Source organism: Octopus sinensis, linkage group LG11 (genome assembly GCF_006345805.1).
Source record: "Octopus sinensis linkage group LG11, ASM634580v1, whole genome shotgun sequence".
Classification (NCBI taxonomy): Eukaryota; Metazoa; Mollusca; class Cephalopoda; order Octopoda; family Octopodidae; genus Octopus; species Octopus sinensis.
The window spans coordinates 29,827,527-29,851,478 of NC_043007.1; the positions used below are offsets into that span (position 1 = coordinate 29,827,527).

General features: G+C 39.7%; 1 protein-coding gene across 7 annotated transcripts; it reads right to left on the minus strand.

Annotated features, from left to right (window-relative positions):
- Positions 1-1,351: 1,351 nt before the first annotated feature.
- On the minus strand, positions 1,352-22,887 carry LOC115217342 (ribosomal oxygenase 1). Of its 7 annotated transcripts, XM_036507284.1 has the most exons (20): positions 20,578-20,663; positions 20,204-20,276; positions 18,942-19,052; positions 17,987-18,092; positions 16,487-16,629; positions 16,125-16,273; positions 15,397-15,496; positions 14,327-14,440; positions 12,594-12,700; positions 10,901-11,008; positions 10,525-10,559; positions 10,311-10,405; positions 8,673-8,756; positions 7,332-7,436; positions 5,623-5,764; positions 5,332-5,455; positions 4,063-4,162; positions 3,184-3,270; positions 1,593-1,734; positions 1,352-1,517 (listed from the first exon to the last, which is right to left on the minus strand). In XM_036507284.1, the coding sequence occupies exons 1-19, from the start codon at positions 20,646-20,648 to the stop codon at positions 1,636-1,638; spliced, it is 1,953 nt and encodes a 650-aa protein (XP_036363177.1). In that variant the 5' UTR covers positions 20,649-20,663; the 3' UTR covers positions 1,352-1,517; positions 1,593-1,635. The 7 variants fall into 7 exon arrangements, with proteins under 7 accessions (XP_036363177.1, XP_029642866.1, XP_029642865.1 ...); XM_029787006.2 differs by lacking the exon at positions 20,578-20,663 and adding an exon at positions 22,776-22,887 and having other exon boundaries at positions 1,352-1,734; positions 18,942-19,049; XM_029787005.2 differs by lacking the exon at positions 20,578-20,663 and adding an exon at positions 22,776-22,886 and having other exon boundaries at positions 1,352-1,734.
- Positions 22,888-23,952: the final 1,065 nt, after the last annotated feature.

Here is a 23,952-nt window from a genome sequence, read left to right on the forward strand (position 1 = left end):
TTGTGTTTAGTGGATGATGATGACAATGATGATGATGACAGTGATGATGATGACGATGGTAAGAGACGAAGGTTGAATTTGTGCTGCAAATGAATCAAAAGACAACAATGAAGTAATTTTTTTATTAAAAAAAGGAAGTTTTTTATTTGTGTCCAACAAATTGATAGAAAATATAAATATTCAATGTATTCATCTACAACCAATGAGGCGAAGTCTATATATATCAAACAGCTGAATATATATATACACACACACACACACGTACTCAAACACACACATATGTCCATACATGCAGAGAGAGAGAGAGAGAGAGAGAGAGGAGAGAGAGAGAGAGAGAGAGAGAGAGAGAGAGAGAAAGTGGGGGAGAGAGAGAGTATATGAATTTGTGTGTATATGTATATATATAAGATATCTGTACAGATAAAAGGCTTGTCTCAAGACACACATCAGAGCACAACCTGATGTATATATATATATGAAAGAGAAGACATCATCGAAGATGATGATGGTAATGTTGTTGTTGTTGCTGATGAGTCAAGTTCTATAAATATATACCAACATATACACACACAGGATGTAGTAGATTCAGAAATAACCATGTATATATTTGTGTATGTATATATGCATGTGTGTGTGTGTTATATTTATTTAAATGAACAATGAATGGTTCTTTATTGTAGACCAAATGCACATATATGCATCTCTACACACACACACTCATAGGGCATGTGTGTATATTTATAATGCAGGACAGAAAATATAGAAGAATAAAGAACTGCATTTGATTGTGCAATGACTAGTAAAGCCGACCCCACCCCCACACCACCTACAACTGCTTCATCTACATCAAACATAGAGGCATACATGCACATCTATATCTATATCTATCTATCTATCTATCCATATATCTATATATATATCCATATCTATATATCTATATCTATATATATCTATATATATATATATAGAGATGACCAGTTTCTCTTCCACCGTCTGTCCAGAAACCTGCAAGCCGTGTGGAGGAGCGAAGTGACCCTTGAACAGTTATAATAAACAAGCAGACAAATGGCACCAAGGCTGAAAGGAGGCATTGCTCCAGAATGTGTGATCAGCTCTTCTGAACGCCTTTCAGGAATCAAAATTATACAATCCCTAATAGGGGACTTCACTTCTTCAAATTAATCATCATCATCATTTAGCGTCCGCTTTCCATGCTAGCATGGGTTGGACGGTTCAACTGGGGTCTGTGAAGCCGGAAGGCTGCACCAGGCCCAGTCTGATCTGGCAGTGTTTCTACGGCTGGATGCCCTTCCAACCACTCCGTGAGTGTAGTGGGTGCTTTTTACGTGCCACAGACACAGGAGCCAGCGCAGGCTGGCAAACAGCTACAAACGGATGGTGCTTTTACGTGCCATCGGCAGCATGTATGTAGGTACCATGATAAGATGGCTGTACAATAATGATGATGATATATATGAGTAGCTTTAATAGAATACCATAATACTCAGATCCCATATGCACACACACACCCTCAGATCACACAAATTCACATACTTAGCTCCCAGGGCACACAAACACACACTCACATATACACACAACTACACGCCCTCAACCCGCCCACCCACCATCAGCATTTTACTCTCCTTCGTCCATGGAACTGTCTTCGTCCAGTGGTTCCAGGGGTATCTCTGTAAGAAGAATTCCTTTCTCGTACATGGCTTGGACAAGTTCAATCTGCAGGGGGAACACAAGGAATAAATTATTAAAGGGAATAAAAACACAACAGAAAGGAAAGAAACCACCAATCCACCTGAGACCACCCCGTCAGATACCAATCATAAAAACTGTGTGTTTTTAAAGTGATCTAAACGAAACCCTTCCATCAGGATTTCAGGCTAATTTATGTTGCAAACACAGATTAATTAATGATAGTTAAATTCCTCATTAATTTCAAAATTGATTAAATCAAAGCAGTGCATTTCAAAAGACATATGCCAACAAAATGGTCAAGCTGAAGCATTTGAGACCCACGTACAGCACTGGTATCTATTTTTACCATTGCCAACTTTGCTAAGATTTGATCTCAGAATGTAAAGAGAGACAACCCAGACATTTAATTCGTTGTTCTGCCATTACGGCAAAAAGAAATAATGAAGTATTTATTTCTTATTAAGGAGTGGTGGTCATGGATTGGTCCACTCAGTCGAGTGTCAGACATTGTTGTACTTGGTTACATTCATTTAAAATCTGAGTTCAAATCCTGCCAAGGTGTCACGTGTTTGTCCTCAGATTGATTAAAAAAAGGTAGCAGTGTACTTGGGTGAGTGGCGAGGGGACATTCTACACAGTGCTCCAGTATGGCCTGGTTGATTCAATGGCTGAAGGCAGTAAAAGAATGGTGGGAGCAAAGATGGGGAGGGTGGGGCCTAAGTTGGCTGGATCTTCTCAAAATATCTAAATAGGCAAAGGCTTGACTGCGTGGTTAAGAAACGGGTTTTCCTAACCACATGAACTTGGGTTCAATCCCACTGCACAGCACCTTGGGTAAATGTCTTCTACTATGGCCCTGGACCAACCAAAGCATTCTGAGTAGATTTGGTAGACAGAAACTGAAAGAAGCCTGTTGTGTGTGTGTGTGTATACACTGTCTTGGCATCTTGTGGTGAGTTCATCCAAGCCATGTTGTTTCCTGTTTTGCTTGCAAAGCAGACGAGGGTTGGTGACAGAGAAGGCATCCAGCCACAGAACATGTGCCTCAACAAACCTTGTTTGACCAACGCAAGCCTGGAAAAGAGGATGTGAAATGATGACCGTTCTCCATCTACATGACCATTTCATCATCATCGTTGATGGAGGTTCTGCACGTGGTCACAGTTAGAAAGAGCAGCTAACTCTCCCTCAAATTACTTTATTAAGCAAGAAAAGGGACACATGAGATCATTTAGTCGTAAACACCCTTAAGATGGGATGGTCACAGCTGGAATGTTTTTGATCACAAGCCTGCTCAATCAGGATGGATCCAGGGACCAAGCAAACATTAGATTTCAGTCATTGAGAGAGGAACACAAATTTCAGTTGGGGGAGGGGGGAGGATTAGAAGCACCTCCAATAGATTACTGGTATTTCATTTCATCCGCTCCAGGCATGATGATGATGATGACGATTATGATAAATGATGTTTACCTGTTCTGTGAGTTGTGTAAGGGGTAGATTCTCAACTGTGGTGAAATCAGGGTAGGTTTGTAACAGGAATTCAACAGCCAAGGCATACTGTTGAGAAAAAAAGAGAGTAAGAGTTTATATATATATACATACAGATTATATACATATACATACATACATATATATATATATATATTGCACATTACTTAATCATCGGTATATTATTTTTATCTTATATTTAATATTTCTATTATATGTAATTTTCTAGATGGTGTAATTTAATTTTTCATTTTGAATTGACAAAAGGTGTTTTTCTCTAATTTATATATATACATATATATTGATAGAAATGGTAAGACAACAAAAGAATGGAGGAGTTATTATGTGTAAATAGAGGAGTTTATCTGGAAATGTAATATGTGACAATTATTCGAATTGTCACATATTACATTTACAGATATATATATATATATATATATATATATATACACACACACCTCAACACATTGTTAAACACACATGTAATAAAACAATTAGGACAAGTCATGTCAAGAGTGAGATAAATAGAAAGTGACAATTAAGACAAATTTTAATGTCAGAAGATAAAACACAAAAATAAACCGTGTCAGACTGGGTTTAAACTATTAGAAAAAAATTAGGACAAATGATGATATTAGGTGAGATAAACATGGAGTATTAGGACAAACAATGATGTCTCATAGGCAAGATAAACACTAAAGAACCATAAAAGGGGGTGGGGGTGAAAACATATAAGAAGAAAACAAGTTTCAAGTGTATTTTAAAAGACAAAAGAGAATTAGGACAATGAGGGGGGGGAGGGGGAGAGGGAGAAAATAAGGGGACAAGCATGAAATATGTGAAGACAGTCAGGTGACTTACCCGATGAGGAATCTCCAAGTAATTTGATTCCACGTCTTGGTAGAGACGGTTGTTTTCTAAATTGTAGTAAATACGAACTTCATCCCCTTCAATCACCAACCTGAAATATAGTTAGATACACACACTTATATACACACACACATATATAGACACACTTATATATACACATACATATATATATACACACACTTATATACACACACACATATATACTCACACTTATATACACACATACATATATACATCATCATCATCATCATTTAACGTCTGCTTTCCATGCTAGCATGGGTTGGACGATTTTGACTGAGGGCTGGCAAACCAGATGGTTGCACCAGGCTCCAATCTTGATCTGGCAGAGTTTCTACAGCTGGATGCCCTTCCTAATGCCAACCACTCCGAGAGTATAGTGGGTGCATCCCCCCTCCTCCCCACAAACTGAGCCCCTTTTTGCATCTTATTCTCAGCTTCTTGCATCTCCAGATGCTCTGCTTCCTCATCACAACCATCTCTATCTGTTCCCCAGCTATTCCCACCTACCCTTATATAATGTTGGGTAGCCATGTATCTCCTGTAGCAAAACACCCAGGCTTGTCCCTCAACCATACTTCAGCCCTGTGGCTCCCAACCAGGGTCCACACCAGATTTTGTTGCTAATATTTACCTTCAAGAAACCTCTTCACAAAATATTTCAAGTTTTTCTTTATAGACTTTTTAGTATTTCCCTAAAGAAATATAACAGGAGTTATTAGACATCGAATGGCAGCTATTAGGGTCCACTCCGAGTAAAATAGGAAGCAAAAGAGGTTCATAGGGAGAAAAAGGGCTGAGAATCACAAGCTGAGCCTTTCAATAAAGCCACTTCCTCTTCCCATAGACAGGCTCCACTCAATCCAGAAAGGGCTCTTTCCCCCTCTTGTTCTGTAACTGACATTGGAGCACAACATAGTCCTGTGACTTGCTGGACCCTGTCAGAAGATGAAGGAAAGGAAAAAAGAAAGGAAGGATGGACGGTTAGATAGGTGTGTGAATGTGTGTGTGTGTGTGTGGGAAGAGATATAATTGATTGGATTTTCAGATGGATAGAGAACGTGTTATAGATTTTGGTCTTTCAAAAGAAAAGGTAGAGTCTAAAGAACTGAAATGCCCCATCCCCACCCCACTCCATTTGAAGAAGATTTTTGTCTGTAGAGGAAAAAGTCCTCTCCTTCCCACAACTCTGCCTAAGAGAACCAAATAAACCATTATTTCTAAGACAAGGCATCTTCTTACCTAATGATACCAGCACGGAGCAGTTTGATTCTGGTATCTGGTCCCAGTTCCACCCGAGAGACCACAGACTGGCTTTTGCCATTCCAGCGCTCCCCTTGTTCATGAATGGTGTACTGCTTCTCACCTGCGAGTAGAATAATAATAATGATGGTGATGATAACAATAGAAGAAAAAAAGAGGAGGAGAGGAAGTAGAGAAGGTAAAATAAAAGACAGAGAAAGATTGAAAAGAAGAGGGAGGGTGAATGTGTGTGTGTGTAAAATATTTCCCAGACATGCTGCAGTTACTTACCATCAGAGATGTAAGGAGGAAGAGATTCATGCATGAATTTCTTGCCCATTTGGTCACATGTGGCATCGACAGGAGCATGAGAGATCAGGCGCCGCATCAGCTTATCAATATGTTGCATAAAATCCTGCCGTTCTTTCGTATGCTGCAAAAATAGATTCAATCTTATGGCAGTCAATACTATTTCAACACGGACATACACACACACACACACACACACACATATATATATATATATCAATAAATATAAGGGTAGCAAAAAATTGTAGAAAAAATTCTCCGCTACCAGCGTTCCAGCGAGAAAGAAAAGATAGTCAAAGACTATATAACATACATTCAAAAATATATATTTTTGAATATATATATATATATATATAAAATATATATTAAATACACCGTAACACCATATTTTAATGTATATAAGGTACCCTCGTGTATAAGAAACACCCTATTTTGGAAGGGGGCTTAAAATTTGGAAAAAAAAAAAAGGTTTTGTAAGGGATTTTAATACTATCCATGTATAAGATACTCCCATATTTTTTTAACCTAATTTTTGACAAAAAGGGTTCCTTATACACATTGAAATACAGTTTATATTCTTTTATTCTTTAATTTCTTTCAGTTATTTGACTGCGGCCAAGCTGGGGCACCACCTTTAGTTGAACAGATCAACCCCAGGACTTATTCTTTGTAAGCCTAGTATTTATTCTATCAGCCACTTTTGCTGAACCGCTAAGTTATGGGGACGTAAACACACCAACATCAGTTGTCAAGCAATGGTGTGGGGGGGGACAAACACACACACATATATATATATATACACGACGAGCTTCTTTCAGTTTCCGTCTACCAAATCCACTCACAAGGCTTTGGTTGGCCTGAGGCTTTAGAAGAAGACACATGCCCAAGGTACCACGCAGTGGGACTGAACCCGGAACCATGTGGTTGGTAAGCAAGTTACTTACCACACAGCCACTCCTGCACCTATGTATATATACAAAAAATATATATATATCTTTAGCTCTAATAATCTTTGTCAAATCTGTCATTCGTAACATAACTTTGATTATGTTTGGTTTGCATTTCAGCCCCTTTTTCCCCACTCTCTCCTTCTTCAACGTTTTTTTTCCATGCTGGCATGGGTTGGATGGTTTGACAGGAGCTGGCAAGCCAGAGAGTTGCACCAGGATCCAATTGTTTGTTTTGGCATAGCTTCTACCTTCGGATGCCCTTCCTAATGCCAACCACTTTACAGAGTGGCACTGTGTGCTTTTTAGGTGGCACCAGCAATAAAGAGGTCTGAGTTAACATTTCTTCTGAAGTAAGTTTATCACAAAATGGAAAGAAAATGAAGAATCTCCATTTTTTTCTCTGAAATTTTAACGAGTCTCTTCACCAGAAATGCTGTCGGTCTCTCTTTGCCCGTCCGTCCAACCGTTGGTCACTGGTTTTATCTCGATTTCTTGTGTGTATGTGTGCGTGCGTGTGTTCCTGAACCCACTGCTTGGCAACCAGTGTTGGTTTGTTTATGTCCCTGTAAACAGTTCAGCAAAAGAACCCAATAGAATAAATACCAGACTTTAAAAAAGAAAAAAAAAACATAAATATTGGGTTCAGTTTGGTTGAGTGAAACCCTTGAAAACAGTGCCCCAGCATGGCCACAGTCCAATAACTGAAATAAGTAAAAAAAAAAATGAAAGGATTATACTTACACTTTCAGAGTTAGCAACTCCCATAAAGTTGAGGTAGTTCAGTGGGAGACTCTTCCGGAACTCAACATCATCATCCATCGCTAACTTGATGGCAGTTGGTAACATCTGGAAATAGAGGGTAGTGGTTGTGGTGGTGATGGTGGTGGTAGTAGTAATAGTAGTAGTAGTGACACAACCCAGTGGTATCCCGTCTGAAAACAATTTGTCAGCTATCAGCACCAGAAGTACATTGCTTCCACTATCACCCCCCCACTATTCCTTGGTCACCTTCTCCTCCCTCCACCCATCCCTCCCCTGTAAAGTTGTCTCCAAAGATTGGTAGAATCGAAAGAAATTACCAAAGTCTGTGGGAAACCAAAAGGTTTGTTGGTGAAAGAGCCTGACAAAGGTTATTAAATAAACTTGGATCTGCAATGTTAGGTTGTTATTTTGGCCAGCCAGGAACTGACCACCCCGCCTGAGAACTTGCCTCTTCAATGGCAGAGTTTTACACTCCACACATCACCATAACCTTCTTGGGATTTGTCTCTGCTAAGATTTGAACCTTGAACAACATGACACCGAATGATATACACTGGTCCACGACACCACTCCCTGTGCTGACACTCACCACTTGTGGTTTTGGGGTTGTAGTTTGTTGGGTGCTTAATACAGAGAAATCATCATCTTCATCATCATCATTTAACGTCCGTTTTCCATGCTGGCATGGGTTGGACGGCTAGACAAGCCAGAGAGCTGCACCAGACTTCAACTGCTTGTTTTGGTTTGATTTCTACAACTAGATGCCTTTCCTTAATGCCAACCACTTTATAAAGTGCACTGGCTGCTTATGTGTGACAATCACCAGTGTTTTTAATGTGGCACCAGACAGACAGGAAAATTCTTTCATGGTACCAGTAGAAGGGAAGCAGCAGCAGTTGCACTCAATACTCTCATTGAGTGGTTCCAACCCAATATGGGAGTTCTTCAAGGTTGCCTCCTTTCACTGACACTCATCAACGTCTTTCTGAGATGGGAACATGAATGAAGGCCTTGACAACTGCATGCACACCTGTGTCAGCAATGGAGGGAGAAAGACATCACAGATTTAAGATTTGCTGACAAAATTAATGAACTGATAGGAGGACAAGCTGGTTCAACTAGTTGGCCATCTGGGTAGAACAACTACCAAATTTGGGATGGAAACTGGTGCAGTAAAAAATGGCCAAATTCCTGAGAAATGCCATCACAACAGACATCTCTGTGGAAGAACAGAAACTGAAGAGGCTGCAGTAGTTATAAGAAAAATGAAGATTCTTCTGGAAGGAAAAGTCGTTAAGTAAATAGAAGAATATTTCAAACCTTCTCCAAGAAATCTCCCCAGGTGTTCTTTTGGCAACAGGAAACGGTAATATGGAGAGAATGCGTGTCTTCAACTGTGGTGGCCTGGTACAACGAGAAGAGAAATAAGGTTAATTACAAAGAGTAAAGAGTAGTAGAATGGGGTGAGGTGTGGGGAACAGCGAAGTAATGGCAATGAGTGTAAAATGGTAACACACACAATTAACATAATTCTACTTTCCCAAGCTTGCAGGAGTCAAACAGAGTTTACTGAAGTAGATCTTCTACAGCTGGATGCCTTTTCTGATGCTGACCCATACCTGGTTTCAGGTAAAGTAATATCTCCCCAATTCTGCAGAATATTGGAAATGAATGACATCCATTTACAACACTCATTTGGTGGCAAGACAAGGAGACGCAAACATATATACATACATACACACATGTATATATATATATGTGTATGTATATATATATATATATTTAAAAAAGGAGATGTGGAACACGAGTTGTGATATATAAAAAAAGGAAATGAAGAAAATGCTGACAAAATAATTTAAGTAAGGGAGAGTGTATTTAATTAGGTGAAAGTTCTTTTTACCGGTTGCGCATTTGTTATGCTTATCAAAAGATATTTTTTTAGGAGAGATCAGAAAGGAACTCTATCTCTCCTAAAAAAATATCTTTTGATAAGCATAACAAATGCGCAACCGGTAAAAAGAACTTTCACCTAATTAAATACCCTCTCCCTTACTTAAATTATTTTGTCAGCATTTTCTTCATTTCCTTTTTATATATATATATATATAGTTAATCCAAACATGAAAACACCCTGTGGTTGAGAAGCAAACCTCTTCACCACACACCCACAAAACTGCTTGCTTGCACTCAATTAGTGCACATGCACTTAGGGTATAATTTTAGAATGTCACAAGTGCATCAGCACTTATAATTACACAATGAACATCACGAGTACAGCTGCACTTGTTACAGTCAGTGTCCCATTGATACTGATTGTGTCGAGCCCAGAAGGATGACAAGGACAGCCTTGACAGGATTTGAACTCAAAACAAAAATATATAGAGCAAGGCAGGGTTGTGTGGTTAAGGCGTTCCCTATGCAAGGGTAAGGTTCTAGTTTCAATCCTAGTAAAGGACACTTTCGGTAAATGTCTTCAAGTAGCAGAGCTTCAGTTAAACCAATGCCTTTTAAGGATGGAGACAAGAGACCCAGAAACTGTGCAGAAGCCTATTGTGTAGGGGTTAGGAGTGCATCATCATCATCATCATTTAGTGTTTCCTCTTCTATGCTTGCAGGAGTCAGGCGGAAGTTATCAACATAGATTCTCTGCAGCCAGATGCTCTTCCTGTCACTAATCCTCACCTGTTTCCATGAAAGACTGGAGATGAAAGAAACTATTTTTAATCATGTGATGTCAAGGCAGGGAAACAGTAACACACACATTGAAGACACAAACTATACATATGTGTGTGTGTGTGTGTGTGTGTGTGTGTGTGTGTGTGCAAAGATCTCATGGAATATAACTAAACAAAATGTTTAGGTCTTTTAATTCCACCATCCCTACCAGGCACTGCCACCAGCCACCATTCTATCCTAAGAGAAAATTAATTAAGGTGAAGTATTGTAACCTAGACTCACCTGATGTATCATACCACGGGGGAAATAGAGAAGATCCCCAGCATGGAGTTGGACATTGATTAAGGGTTTGTCAAGGTCAGCAACATTTAGGTTACCTGAAGAGAAATAAAGAATACACAATGTTAGGGTGACAAGGTTAACTAAGGTTGTAATGGTGGGAGTGGGGTCACGCTTGGTTGTGGCAGGGTTAAGGAGAGGAAAAAAAAAAACTTACCACTGGATGTTCTTGCCAACATTTCTGAGTCATTTCTGTAAAAATAAATTATCTATTTTGTGACAGAAGAAATTAAAAATAGAGATGTGGAGCTGGGGTGACATATTGATTGAGAAAAAACAAAATCATAATAATTCTACCCCTCAGTAACAAAAATAATGCTAAAAAAGGGAGCTCTGGTGGTGAAAAGGGAGACATGAAGGTGGATGAAGTGTTTCATCTTATAATTCTGATGCAAATATTAAAATCTTATCTTTAAAAAAAACTTAACCATGTCAGGCAGGTCCCAACCTGTGGTTGATAGAATAGACCCCACAGAATTACTGTGTGTTTATGGAGTCTATCAGTGAAAAGAGAAGAAAATACAGCCACTGACCTGTATGGATATAAGGTCCAGTTTTTCTTTCCTTCAAGTTGTATAACAAAGGCCTCGATATCATCATAGTGAGGGGCAAATCCTTGGGAGTTTGCAGGGGTCAAATAACTGAGAAAGGAAAGGATTTGATAATTAAAATATCATGAGATATAGGAGAGATAAAAGGTGAGAAACATAACAAAACAGTTTATGAAAATATATTGACACCAGCAACACAACAACAAACACAATTCACAAAACAACTGTGTGGTCAATCAACTTGCTAGAAATAGCAGCCAAAAATCATACCCCACCACCCCCTCCATCATTATCTTAGTGTTAATTTTTCCCTTCTTGTGGAGGTCATATGGAATTCATTGAAGGCAGACGTTTTATGGCTGGATGCCCTTTCTGTTGCTAACCCTCACCAGTTTCCAAATAAGATAATATTTTCCTCTGGCCAAATATATTTCTCATGGAAAACCAGAGACAATGACCATCACTGCTTTGATTCTGTTTACTAAATCCACTCACAACGGCCCAACTCATGTGAGCATGGAAAACGGACGTTAAACGATGATGATGATGATGATGAAGGCTTTAGTCAACTTGGTGCCAAAATAAAAAAGATATTTGTCTGAGATTCTACAAAGGGAGATTAATTAATCAGCTTAAAAAACAAGGGACACATTTTGTTGCCTTTTTCTTTTTCTTACAAGGTACCTGCTTCATTAGTGCCAGTGGCACAAGAAAAGCAGCCAGTGCACCCTAAAATGGTTAGAATTAAGAAGGGCATCCAGCCATAGACACCATGTCAAAGCTGATAGTCGGGGCTTGTAACAGTTTGAAAGGCTCTGGCAGCCCCAGACATTGCAACAGATCCTGACAAACTGTTCAACACATGCCAGCATAGAAAAAGGGATGTTAAATGATGATGATGATGATGATGGCATTAGGCAATGCAGCAACCCTAAATACATTCATCATCATCATCATCATCTGTTTTGCATCTTATTTTCTAACATTTTTTACCATTTGTTCTGTTCTTTTATCTCTGCATTTGTGAGATCTACTTTCACCACTTCTTTCCCTGTTCTATAAAGTCTTCCTCTCCCAGTTCCCTTCAACTCGCATCTCTTGGCACTTCCTTACCCAAATGACCAACTTCTATACACATTATAGAATATTAGCCCTAAAGCAATCTTCTCTCCCTTGTCTGCTGCATCTAATTCTCAGCTCATCCATACCAAAACATTTACCAATATGACACACTAACAACAAGAGAAAGAGGAAAGGCACGTGGCACAATGGTTAGAGTACTGCATTCACAATCGCTAGCTAATGAGTTCGATTCCCAGAGTGGACGATGCTTTGTGTTCTTGAACAAAACACCTCATGTTGCTCCAGTCCCCAGTGACAGACTAGCCTTCTGATTAAGGGTAACGTGGACCTGCTCATCTAGCCAGCAGGGTGGCATCATTTGAAAGCTAAAACAATGCAAAACACACTGTGACTAGCGATGTATAACAACATCTGACAGTCTGGTTGATACCCTGGCACCATGAATAATAGAAAAGAGGGCCATGACCATAAATATTGTTGATTATTAGGTTTGGTCTTAAACAACAAACACCCCCACACACACACACAGAAATGACACATCTACAATAACATTAATGGAAGAATTGCATTAAGAAAAAAAAAAAAGACTTACACGTTAGCACCAACAAAACAACCAAAATATTCTTGTAATATTGACAGTTTCTTCCAGACATTTTCAGAATATGTCTGAGGATTTAAGAGACGAACAGAACAACCATTCTGAAAGAAAGAAAGAAAACAACACTTTATAGATTTCACCAAAGCATAAAGACCAAGCCTTACTTATACTGCACTCACACACACACACATTTCTTTTCTGATGCTAACAAGGGTCGGCTGGTTTAACAAACTGATGAGCCCCAAAGGGCTGCACCAGAGTCCCAACATCTTCTTTGACTTTGTTTCTACAGCTAGATGCCCTTTCTAACACCAACCACTTAGCAGAGTGGACAGGGTGCATTTTTTTCATGGCATAAGTGCTGGTGAAGTTAACAATCCCCTGCAAGACAAAACCCCTCAACCGAGTGGGATGTAGTATTGAAGAGTATGAAAGTATAAAAGAGGGAGAGGAACAAGTGCCTTGCTGAAGAGTTCAACACATGGCTTCACCACATTCATTTGTTTAATGCCTCTGCTTTCCCAAGCCAACACGAGTTTGCATGGACATTTCTATCAACTAGAGCAGAGTTTTCTGGCCAAATGGCTAAATCTGACCAGTCTTTTTTTCTCCATTCCACAGCTCTTTGAAAGCACAAAGAAACCAGTCAGAATGTCAAGCTATGCATCGTTACAGCGCTGTAGTGATGAGTGGGCTGTATTCTGACACCCATGCATATTCACACACACAGAAATAATTACAGACATATGAAATTGTAGGTCAAAGGTCATGAAAGTTAGAGAGAGGGTCATAGTTCAACTAATTAGGAAGAGAGTTAACTTAAATGAGATGCAATTTTGTGCCTGGGAGAAGCACAAAGTGTGGCGTTGCTTACAATTTTTCTATAAGAACATTCTAGAGAAGGGGAAAATGCCGTAACTCTTTACCTCTATGAACATCCAAAACATCATTCTGTGAATTCCCCAAACTTATACCATTCGTCCACTTAAGTTATTTTCCTTTTATATATTTTAATAGATTAATTCTTAATTTTGTGAAATTATCTCCCCTTTCACTTGGCGGGGCAGAAACAATCGTCACCGGAAGCAAAAGGGCCACAATAATGGCAGCATTTTAATTTCCTGGTTCCTTATTTTCCAAGATCAAATCTGACAAAGAATTCATCTGAAGCCAATAAAAAGAAGTAAAACACAAAACATCCAAGATGTGAATGCAATTAGAGAAGCAGCAAAAAGTTTGTGGATGAGGGAAACTGATAAAGTGACAGAGATTCATCATCATCATCATCATTTAACGTCCGTTTTCCATGCAGGCATGGGTTGGACGGTTCGACCGGGGTCTGGAGAGTCAGAGGCTGCACCAAGCTACAATATGATCTGGCAGAGTTTCTACAGCTGGATGCCTTTCCTAACGCCAACCATTCCATGAGTGTAGTGGGTGCTTTTTACGTGCCATGGGAGGTTAGCAACGGCCAAGATCAGTTGGTGCTTTTTACGTGCCACTCAAACAGCTGACTTTATGATCTGATTATTGAGTTAGATTCTGAACTCAAATCCTGCAAGAATTAATCCTGGCATTTTGTTCCCCTAGGATCAGCAAAATAAGCAGAAACCAAATACCAGGAATCCAAGAGATCAACATAAGCCCCATTGCTGCAATCTTTGATGTTTTGGGCCAAAGTTGGGAATCATCCAAAAAGAGAAAGAAAGAAATGGCGTAATACCTACCTGGAAATAATCCCAGACTACTGCAGCATGGGCTTGACCAGTTGGGTTGTGAGTCTCTCTTTTACCATCGCAATATGTTGTTACGTCAATGTTCTTGCCAAACTGAATATTTTCCTGAAGAAAACATTATCACATATAAAATATGTTCATAGGGATGAGTGTGTGTGTGTGTAGGGGTTATAATCTGAGCTCTGTTCTTGTGAAGCACATCTGCACATTCCAGTAACCAAATGTGTGGATTATCATCATCGTTTAACATCAGCTTTCCATGCAGGCATGGGTTGGACAGTTTGACTGAGGACTGGTGAGCCAGAAGGCTGCACCAGGCTCCAATCTGATCTGGCAGAGTTTCTACAGCTGGATGCCCTTCCTAACACCAACTACTCCAGGAGTGTAGTGGGTGCTTTTTACGTGCCACCAGCATGAGGGCCAGTCTGGTGGTAATGGCAACGACCATGCTCAAAAGGTATTTTTCACGTACAACCTGCACGGGAGCCAGTCCGGCGGCACTGGCAACGATCATGCTTGAATGTTGTTTTTCACGTGCCAGTAAGGTGACGCTGACAACAATCCCTCTCAAATGGTGCTTTTTACGTGCCACCAGCACGGGAACCAGTCAGCAGCCCTGGCAACGATCATGCTCGTATGTACTCTTAATGTTCCACTGGCCGAGTACCAATCAGGCGGTACTGTCATCGGTCACGTCAGCGATTTTGATTTCACTTGCCTCAGTAGGTCTTCACAAGCAAAGTTTATTGTCCAATGAATGAGGGGTACTCATAAGTGGGCTGGTTATATACCACTGGCATAGGCTACGGGTATGGTCTCGCTTGGCTTGTCTGTTCTTCTCAAGCCCAGCATTTCTCGAAAGGTCTCAGTCACTAGTCATTGCCTTGGTGAGGTCCAATGTTCGAAGGCCATGCGTTTGTTCTCCATGCTGGCAAGCCAGAGAGCTTCACCATGCACCAATTATCTGTTTGGTATGGTTTCTATAGCTGGATGCTCCTCCTAATGCCAACCACTCCATGAGTGCACTGGGTGCTTTACACACACACACATCTACCACTTACCTTCCTCAATATAGAATCCAATTCTTCTGTAGAAAACCAACCATTATAATAATCAGAAATGTGTCGCCTGACAACCAGGGGCTTTCTCTCCCACATCTGCCTACAACACAACAGCAAACACAAGTTAAAATTGTTTTAGATCGCCACAATGCACATTTGTAAAAAGACAACAAGATATAATGAATTGAATTGGGAACCAGTATATAACTGGTACAAGTTGCTTCTTTTTGTAATTGATTTGAGACCAAATAATAACAATGAAAGACACATTAGAGAGTGTAGCCTGAGATACACCATCACCATTTAACGTCCATTCTGCATACTGGCATGGATTGGAGAGTGGGAGAGGAGCTGGACAAGGCCAGGAGCCAGACCAGGCTCCACTTGTCTGCTTTGGCATGGATCTATGGCTGGGTGCCCTTCCTAATGCCAACCACTTTACAGAGTGGCACTGGGTGCTTTTTTACATGGCACCAGCACCAGTGCTTTTGACATGGTACCCAGGTCATGGTACCACATTATGTTGGAATAAAAAAAATAAACGAGATGGTCACAGATGGAACACAAATTCATTATATGTTTTCAATGATGATGATGATGAATGGTCATGGGTTAAACGTGAGGAGGATGAGGATGATAACCATTTTAGTAATAGTCTTTAATGTTATTCCCCAATTAAGTATTGTGAGACAGACCCCAAAATTTAAGTAAATATATTTCAGACTTACGTGAAGAATTTTTCTACAGTGACAGGATGGATGAGTTGGGTGAAGAGTTTGGTGGCCTCAGCCCGGCTGTCATGGATGTAGGGGACTGTGGTAATGATGGACTGACCGATCGCTTGGGGTACCCGCCGGACATTTTGTTGTTGTTGCTTCTGGGTGGCAAGAGGGTAAGAGAATTGACTGAGTATGTGTATATATATATATATATATATATATATACATACACACACACATATACATACTTGTGTGTGTGAGCACATGCATATGTACATTTGCCTATATATACACACACACACACACATACTGCCCCACACAAACAGCCACACACACACACACAGTTAAACGATACTGATCCCAACAAATACCTTTATCTTTTTCTCAAAGCTTTTCTTCATCTCCGCCACCGACATCTTACTGTTGCCTGAGGGTGACTTCTTCTTCTTCTTCTTCTTGGAGGGGGTGGTCACCTGAGAGTTTTCTGGGGTCTCAACAGCTACAGGTTTGACAGCTAGAGAAGGGGACACAAGAGAATGAAATAAGGTGTTAATACATCAGGGATTAGATGTTTCATCAATGGATTAGAAGGGATTTAGTTAATGCCATCTGACAACTTAAGGGACAGAATTTGCGGCTCAGAACAAGTCTACGCTCAGAAGAAGCTTCAGTCTAACAATGACCCTTCCATTGACCAAGACTCTCTTTTTACTCTTTTACTTGTTTCAGTCATTTGACTGTGGCCATGCTGGAGCACCGCTTTTAGTCGAGCACATCGACCCCAGGACTTATTCTTTGTAAGCCTGGTGAGATGATATGATTAACATATTGAATAATTGCTACCCTCCATCAAAAGTGGAAAATACGTTTCCTCAGGTGACTATTTTGAATAAGTCTTTCATTGGGTCATTCTGTATGAGAATGGGTATTCATGTATGTCTCTTCAATTTTTTAATCATTATAAATCTTCCACTGAGGCAGGAACCAGTTTCCAACAAAGATACACGGCTCCATCTTTGGGATGTAGTTAACACAGACAAATTAGGAATTTGAGAAAAGTCTTGCATATTTTTACTCTTCCACTCACAGATTGCACTTGTAATGTATGAATCAGCCGGTCAATTTCTCTTTCCCAGTTTATCCAGATTCTCCTTTAAGCATTTACTAACAAAACCTAGTGCTCCAATTATTATTGGTATGAATTCAAAGTCTGGATAAAAAAGCTGGAGATTTCGAAGCAGTTGTCCATAAATATCCTTTTTTTCCTTGATTTTCAAAGAGATATTTATATCTACAGGGCAGCTGACCTCTATGATGGTACATACCTTTGCCCCTCTCTCCCAAACAACAATATCCGGCCTGTTGTGCTTACAGTTAACAGAAGTTTCAATGGATGGATGCATGTAGAACATCATAATTGCAAATATCTATTAATTAACACTGTAGCCTCTGTATTTACACCATATTAATGAATAATTAATTAGCAATAATGCAGTGGGGTATGTCATACAATGAATGAAAGCCCTTAACTCTGCTCTACTCCTCACCATTCATTCACAGTATGAAGTACCCAACTATATATGGTACCTCATTATCTACTGGTAAGTCACCAGTATAAGGTACATGATGACATCAGTGGATTGTCAGTAGTTTAAAGCTGTCCTCCCATCAACACACATCACCTGCAGGTTATTTGAGCTGCACCCACAACAGGGTACTTGATACCTGTGAATTGTTAATAATTAAAAATGTACCACCGTGATCCAAGGTACATCCAATAAATACCTAGAGATAACGAAAGCTGTACACATCAGAATGGTACACGACAGCTATGGATAGGTGGAACTGGGTTGAGTTAGAAGTTAACCTACCTGTCAGACATGGACTATCCATAATGGAATCGGCAAGGATAGACTGGCGACTTTTCTTACTGTCACTGACATTATGGTTGCGTAGGGTACCTGTCTTGAAGGCTTTCTGCACAATGGAAAATAAAACGGTATTTCAACAATGAACAACTGGGTTGTTAAACAAAGGTTCCAAATTCTAGCACAAGGCCAGCAATTTCAGGGGAGGAGGGTGTAAGTCGATTACATCGACCCCCAGTACACAACTGGTACTTATTTTATCAACCCTGAAAAGATGAAGAATAAAGTGACCTCTGTGGAATTTGAACTCAGAATGTAAAGACAGACAAAATGCTGCTAAACATTTTGCCTGGTCTGCTAATGATTCTGCCAGCTTCACGCCACATTGGGTCATTAAAATAATGGCCTCCTATCACTGAATAATTGGTCACTCTGGTTCTAAAGGCTTCTGACCAATTGACCAAAACTCATTCCCACTCTATTTCTCAGACAAACTGTTTCTTCTTTCTATCTTTTCCCATAAACAAGCAAAATGTTCACACCTCTCCATCCATGCCCATACAACAAAACAGACTCTTCAATTCTCATCACCCTCAGGGAGCAGACTTTACATTCTTCCCTTCACATGAACCACAGTAATTAATGTCACCTATCAAGAAGACGTTAAGGGGAGGGGCAGACCCCAACAAAGCTCTCTCTCTCCTCTCGTCCTCTTATAAACGATCCAAAGAGGGAATGCCTACACGGTCTCTCAATCCATTCGAAACAGCAACCAAATGTCCATTAAACCATATATTACCATTTGACAGACAGAAAGACACACTGGACTATATAATCCTAGATACACTATGTTAGAAAATAGATAGGATGGCCATAGATGGAATGGCTTCGATCATAGCTCTCCCAGATCAGGACTGATCTACAGCTAAACAATCACAAAATTTTTTTTAAATCCTACCAAAAAGTTACTGTTTTTTTTCTTGTTGATGGCCATCAGAGATGGACCGACATCACTGATGGACCTTTTCACAGCTGTTGGCTCCTCCCCTGGGTCCTCATTCTGGTCCTGCTGCAAGAAATAATTTTAATTATATTAAATAAAACTTTATACACCCAGGACACTTTAGTATTTCAAGATATTTTTATGTAATTTTGGTAAATAAATCGTTTAAAATGAAATGTCAGAATTATTTTTATTTTTGCATAATTTAGACGACAGTTTATACACGAATGAATGTTTGTATGTATGCATATATATATGTAAGCATGTGTGTGTGTGTGTATGTACGTATGTATGAATGTAAGCTTGTGTGTATACATATATATTGATATATATCATCATCATTACCATAGAATGTCTGCTTTCTATGCTGGCATGGGTTGGACGATTTGACAGGAACTGGCAAGGCTCCACTGTCTGTTCTGGCACAGTTTCTATAGCTGGATGCTGTTCCTAATGCCAACCACTTTACAAAGTGTAGTGGGTGCTTTTCACGTGGCACCAGCATCAATTCTGCAGAAGGGAGGATGGGTCTTCTTGATAACAGTAAGGTAGCAGGTGAAATAAAGTGTCTAGCTTGAGGACACCACCAGGAATTGAACCCATGGCCTAACAATTGTGAGCTGACTACCCTGACCACTAAGCCATGTACTTTTACTTGTCAGAAAGCAGTAAAGTGAAGGTAGGGGACAGAATTTGGATGACTAGAATCTTTCAAGTGACCATTGCTGAGCCCTGGGGAGGCCAAGGCAATGTAGAGGTGAGACGGTAGAGTGGTTAAGGTGTTGCACTGCCATTGTCCATTCACACGAGACCGTGCCCCTCTCTTTTGCCCTCTCTTGGTGATATTGTCCAGCATCGACCAGTTATACAAATATGAAAACTAAAAGAAGCAGCCCATATGCTAGGACACAACAACCTCCTAAGCAGACTGAGTGCAGATATGAGCAGTATACGGGAACCGGTATTAAGGAAGGATAGGAGAATATTAGATTTATAAGCCCTAAAATTCACTCCATAATTACCCATGGGCATATGGCGTAGTGGTTAAGAGCGTAGGCTACTAACCCCAAGATTCCGAGTTTGATTCCAGGTCAGTGACCTGAATAATAATAATGATGATAATAATAATATCGAAAAATACATTAGGAATGAGAACCCAAGACATCTGTAAATAATGTACATAATTCCTCATCTCTTAAATACGGAACTGTGATTACCTTGTGGTTTCTGAAAACAGACAAAGCCGACACTCTCTTAGATTTCATCATTTGGAAAGGCTGAAGATTCTTCCTGGAACAGAGACAAGAATATATATGGTCAGATGTTGTTTGCGGTCCAATTATGACAGCTGGACCCTACAAAAGAGATACAGAATACAACTTAAAACCCTTCAAAGAAGTTTATGAAACACAGGACCCTATGACCAACAAGGAAATTCTATTGTGTGAGAAAAACGGACTGGAATTGAAAATATGGTAAACAAAGTAGAGCTGAGATGAGTTGGGTAGAGTGTACACAGGCCCCACAGCTACCTTTGGGTAGTTGTTGAACATGTATAAACAAATATCCAGAAATACTAGGGTCCACATACTTTTCAGGCTGAGTTACTCCATTCCTGGAACCCTCTTTGTCTTCAGGTACGCTGAAGGTGTAGGTGTGCATAGGTGAGAGAACAGCTGTAAAACTACTGAAGCATGTGTGTGTATGATGTGACTGATACCATTTGTATAGGTCTGTGTGTTTGATTCCAGGTGGGAATTGGGCGCTAGTGGTCTTAATGAAGGACTGATAAATAGGTAATTAGTCATCACCTTTAATTAGCAAGAAGACTTTAGATTAGCTTCCTTGTCTGTCCAAGTTGGAATGTTGAATCACAGATATATTTTGATTTAAAAAACCCCTAACCTTTGCTTCTAAACCAATTACTTTGTATGCCAGGAATCGATCAAACGCCAGATCAGTCTCCTAGAATTTAATGAAATTTCTTTAGGCACAGGAGTGGCTGTGTGGTAAGTAGTTTGCTTACCAACCACATGGTTCCAGGTTCATTCCCACTGCGTGGCACCTCGAGCAAATGTCTTCTAGTATAGCCACGGGCTGACCAAAGCCTTGTGAGTGGATTTAGTAGACGGAAACTGAAAGAAGCCCGTCGTATGTATCTATGTATGTGTGTGTGTATATGTGTGTCTGTGTTTGTCTCCTCAACATCGCTTGACAACCGATGATGGTGTGTTTACGTCCCCGTAACCAAGCGGTTCGGCAAAAGAGACCGATAGAATAAGTACTAGGCTTCCAAAGAATAAGTCCTGGGTTCGATTTGCGCGACTAAAGGCGGTGCTCCAGCACGGCCACAGTCAAATGACTGAAACAAGAGATAAAAGAAAGAGAATGTCCTGAGTTTAAATTTCGAACATCCGAGAGAGAGAGAGAAAAACAAAAAGGTATTCTTAGGCTATAATGTACGGTTTTCACTTGGGAGATTTGGGTTTACGAGAAAGCGAAGAACAACAGAAAGGAAAATACGAAATGAAAGAAGAAATGAAAGGAAGTGAATGAGGAAAAGGAGTTGGATCAAAGTTTGGTTAGCAAAATAACGATGCCAGGATGGCATCAGGAAGCGCTAGAAATAGTGAGATCACACCTGAAATATGTAAATCATATTTTATCCTTGTAAGAAGTAAAGAACAACTTGTGGAAAATATAGAATGGATGAAGCACAAAGACTATTCTGACAATGAAAGGCCTTTCGTACAGGGATCGATTTTGTGAGGTGGTTTAATCCATTGTTGACTACGGAAGATAATGTGGAAACGTGTTGGAATCTATTTCTGACTCATTTTCGTGAATAGATACCAAAAGTGGAATTTACACCTGAAAATGTTAAGACATGTGTGAACCGGGAAGAAATGACAACAAAGAGTTAATTTAAAGAACATGTGAAACTGAAAATAAGGAAATGCAGGTTCTGGGAGAAAATGGCAAATTCTTGGAAGAGTCTGTAGGAGTGGAGTAAAGTTTAACGAAGGAATTGGACCAGTATTCAACCATTTAGGAGTGAAAATACATAACTGCCGTGACCAACAACAAAGGGTCAAAAAGGAATGGTTGCTAATAGAAACCGAAGACTGGACAACTACCAGATGTTGTGTGTGTTATTCTGTAAATTTAACTTTTACAATATTCGTAAAAAAAATTGCTATGTTTTCTGAATTTGCCATAAAATAAAACGGAGTTTACTTAACCGGAAACAAGACATTTAAGAACTGATGTTATTTGAAATTGTTATATCTGCAAAAATATTGGTTTAATGCATTTATTTGTTTAAAATATTTAGTGTTTTAGCGTTATTACTGATGAATTCATTTATGAAAACGTAAACACACGTTATAATGAGGGGTCGCTAAAAGTAAACACCATCCAAGTATTGCCCGAATGATTTCACCATTTCGCCCCACCTCGACCCAAAAGAAAGATTTCTGGCTTTACATTTGTGTTAGAAATTGTGGTTATTGTTAACAGCAAATAGAAGAAATGTTGGGAATTTATAAAATATCCAAAAAGTTTCCGATTCGCAGAAGAAAACGAAACAAAATCTGGCTTCAATGAAAGGGAAACAGCGAGGTAGTTTAAATGGTTAATATAGGAGATTAGGTGGCGAAATAAAGATTATAGAAGGAATAATATTATATTATAATGTAGTAAAAGGTCAGCGGGATAATTCTGAACGTTAATTACAGTTAATTAAGATTAAATAATGGTTAAAAAAAATAAAATAAGGAAGAAACTTACAAATCCGACAAAAGATCCACGTGAAGAAATCGACGCGAAATAACGGTTTATTACCTCCCTTGGCTCGAAATAACGCGCGGAAATTTAATTAACGAAAGAAATTCAAAATTAAGACTTTTTCCCCCAATTTTATTGTTTAAATACAACAATTGTTTTCAATTCCAGCACAAAAGATTTCGGTCAAACTCCAGTGTTTGACCCGAGCAAAAAAAAAAAAAAAAAAAATAGTGCGATAGGTGTAAAGCAACATGTAGTAACCGAATATGAAAAAAAAAAATGCGCGCAGGTAAATGGAGGCGGGGGGAGAGGAGCCGGAAAATTCCCATGGGGAATGTTCCGGGTCCTTTCACCACTTCCCCGTTCGTCGGCGAACGTTTTTTTTTTTTTTTCATATTCGTTTACTACGCATTATTTTACACCTAGTACACTATTTTTTGTTCAATTTTTGAGACGGAAGTTGGGTGGGGTGCGGACTCGGATAATTCACCCGATCCAGTGACCCCCACTTCGACACCCGGTCACAAAAATGATAAAACAAAAAATTGTGCAATAGATGTAAAACAACATGTAGTAAATGAATAGGAAAAAGAAAATGCACACAGGTAAAGGGAGGCGGGGTGGAGGACTCTGAAAATTCACTTGGGGCCACGGTGCCGTGCAGTGGGACTAAACCCGGAACCGTGTGGTTGGGAAGAATATCCATTTTCTTTAGGGAAAAAAATCGGATCATGTGAATTGTCCTGGTCCTCCCCTCCCCCTCGCCAGCGCGCATTTTTTTTATTCGTTTATTACATTTTGTTTTACATCTATTGCACTATTTTTTATTTTGCTTGGGTCAAACACTAAGATTTGACCAAGATTTCTTGTTTTATTTAATGGACTGCGGCCATACTTGGACACTGCCTTCCAGTGTTTCACCAATCCGATTGTCTCCGGCGCTTTTCATTTGAAATCTGGTACTTATCCTATCATTGTCTTTTGTCCCACCCCCCTCAGAGCGGTGTGGGTTTGGTAACGTCCACTTAACATAGCGGCTATATAGCGAATGGTTTGTTTATATGTATGTGTGTGTGTGTGTGTGTGTGTGTGTGTGTGTTAGAGCATCCGGCTCACGATCATGAGGTAGTGAGTTCGATTCCCAGACCGGGCGGTGTGTTGTGTTCTTGAGCAAGTCACG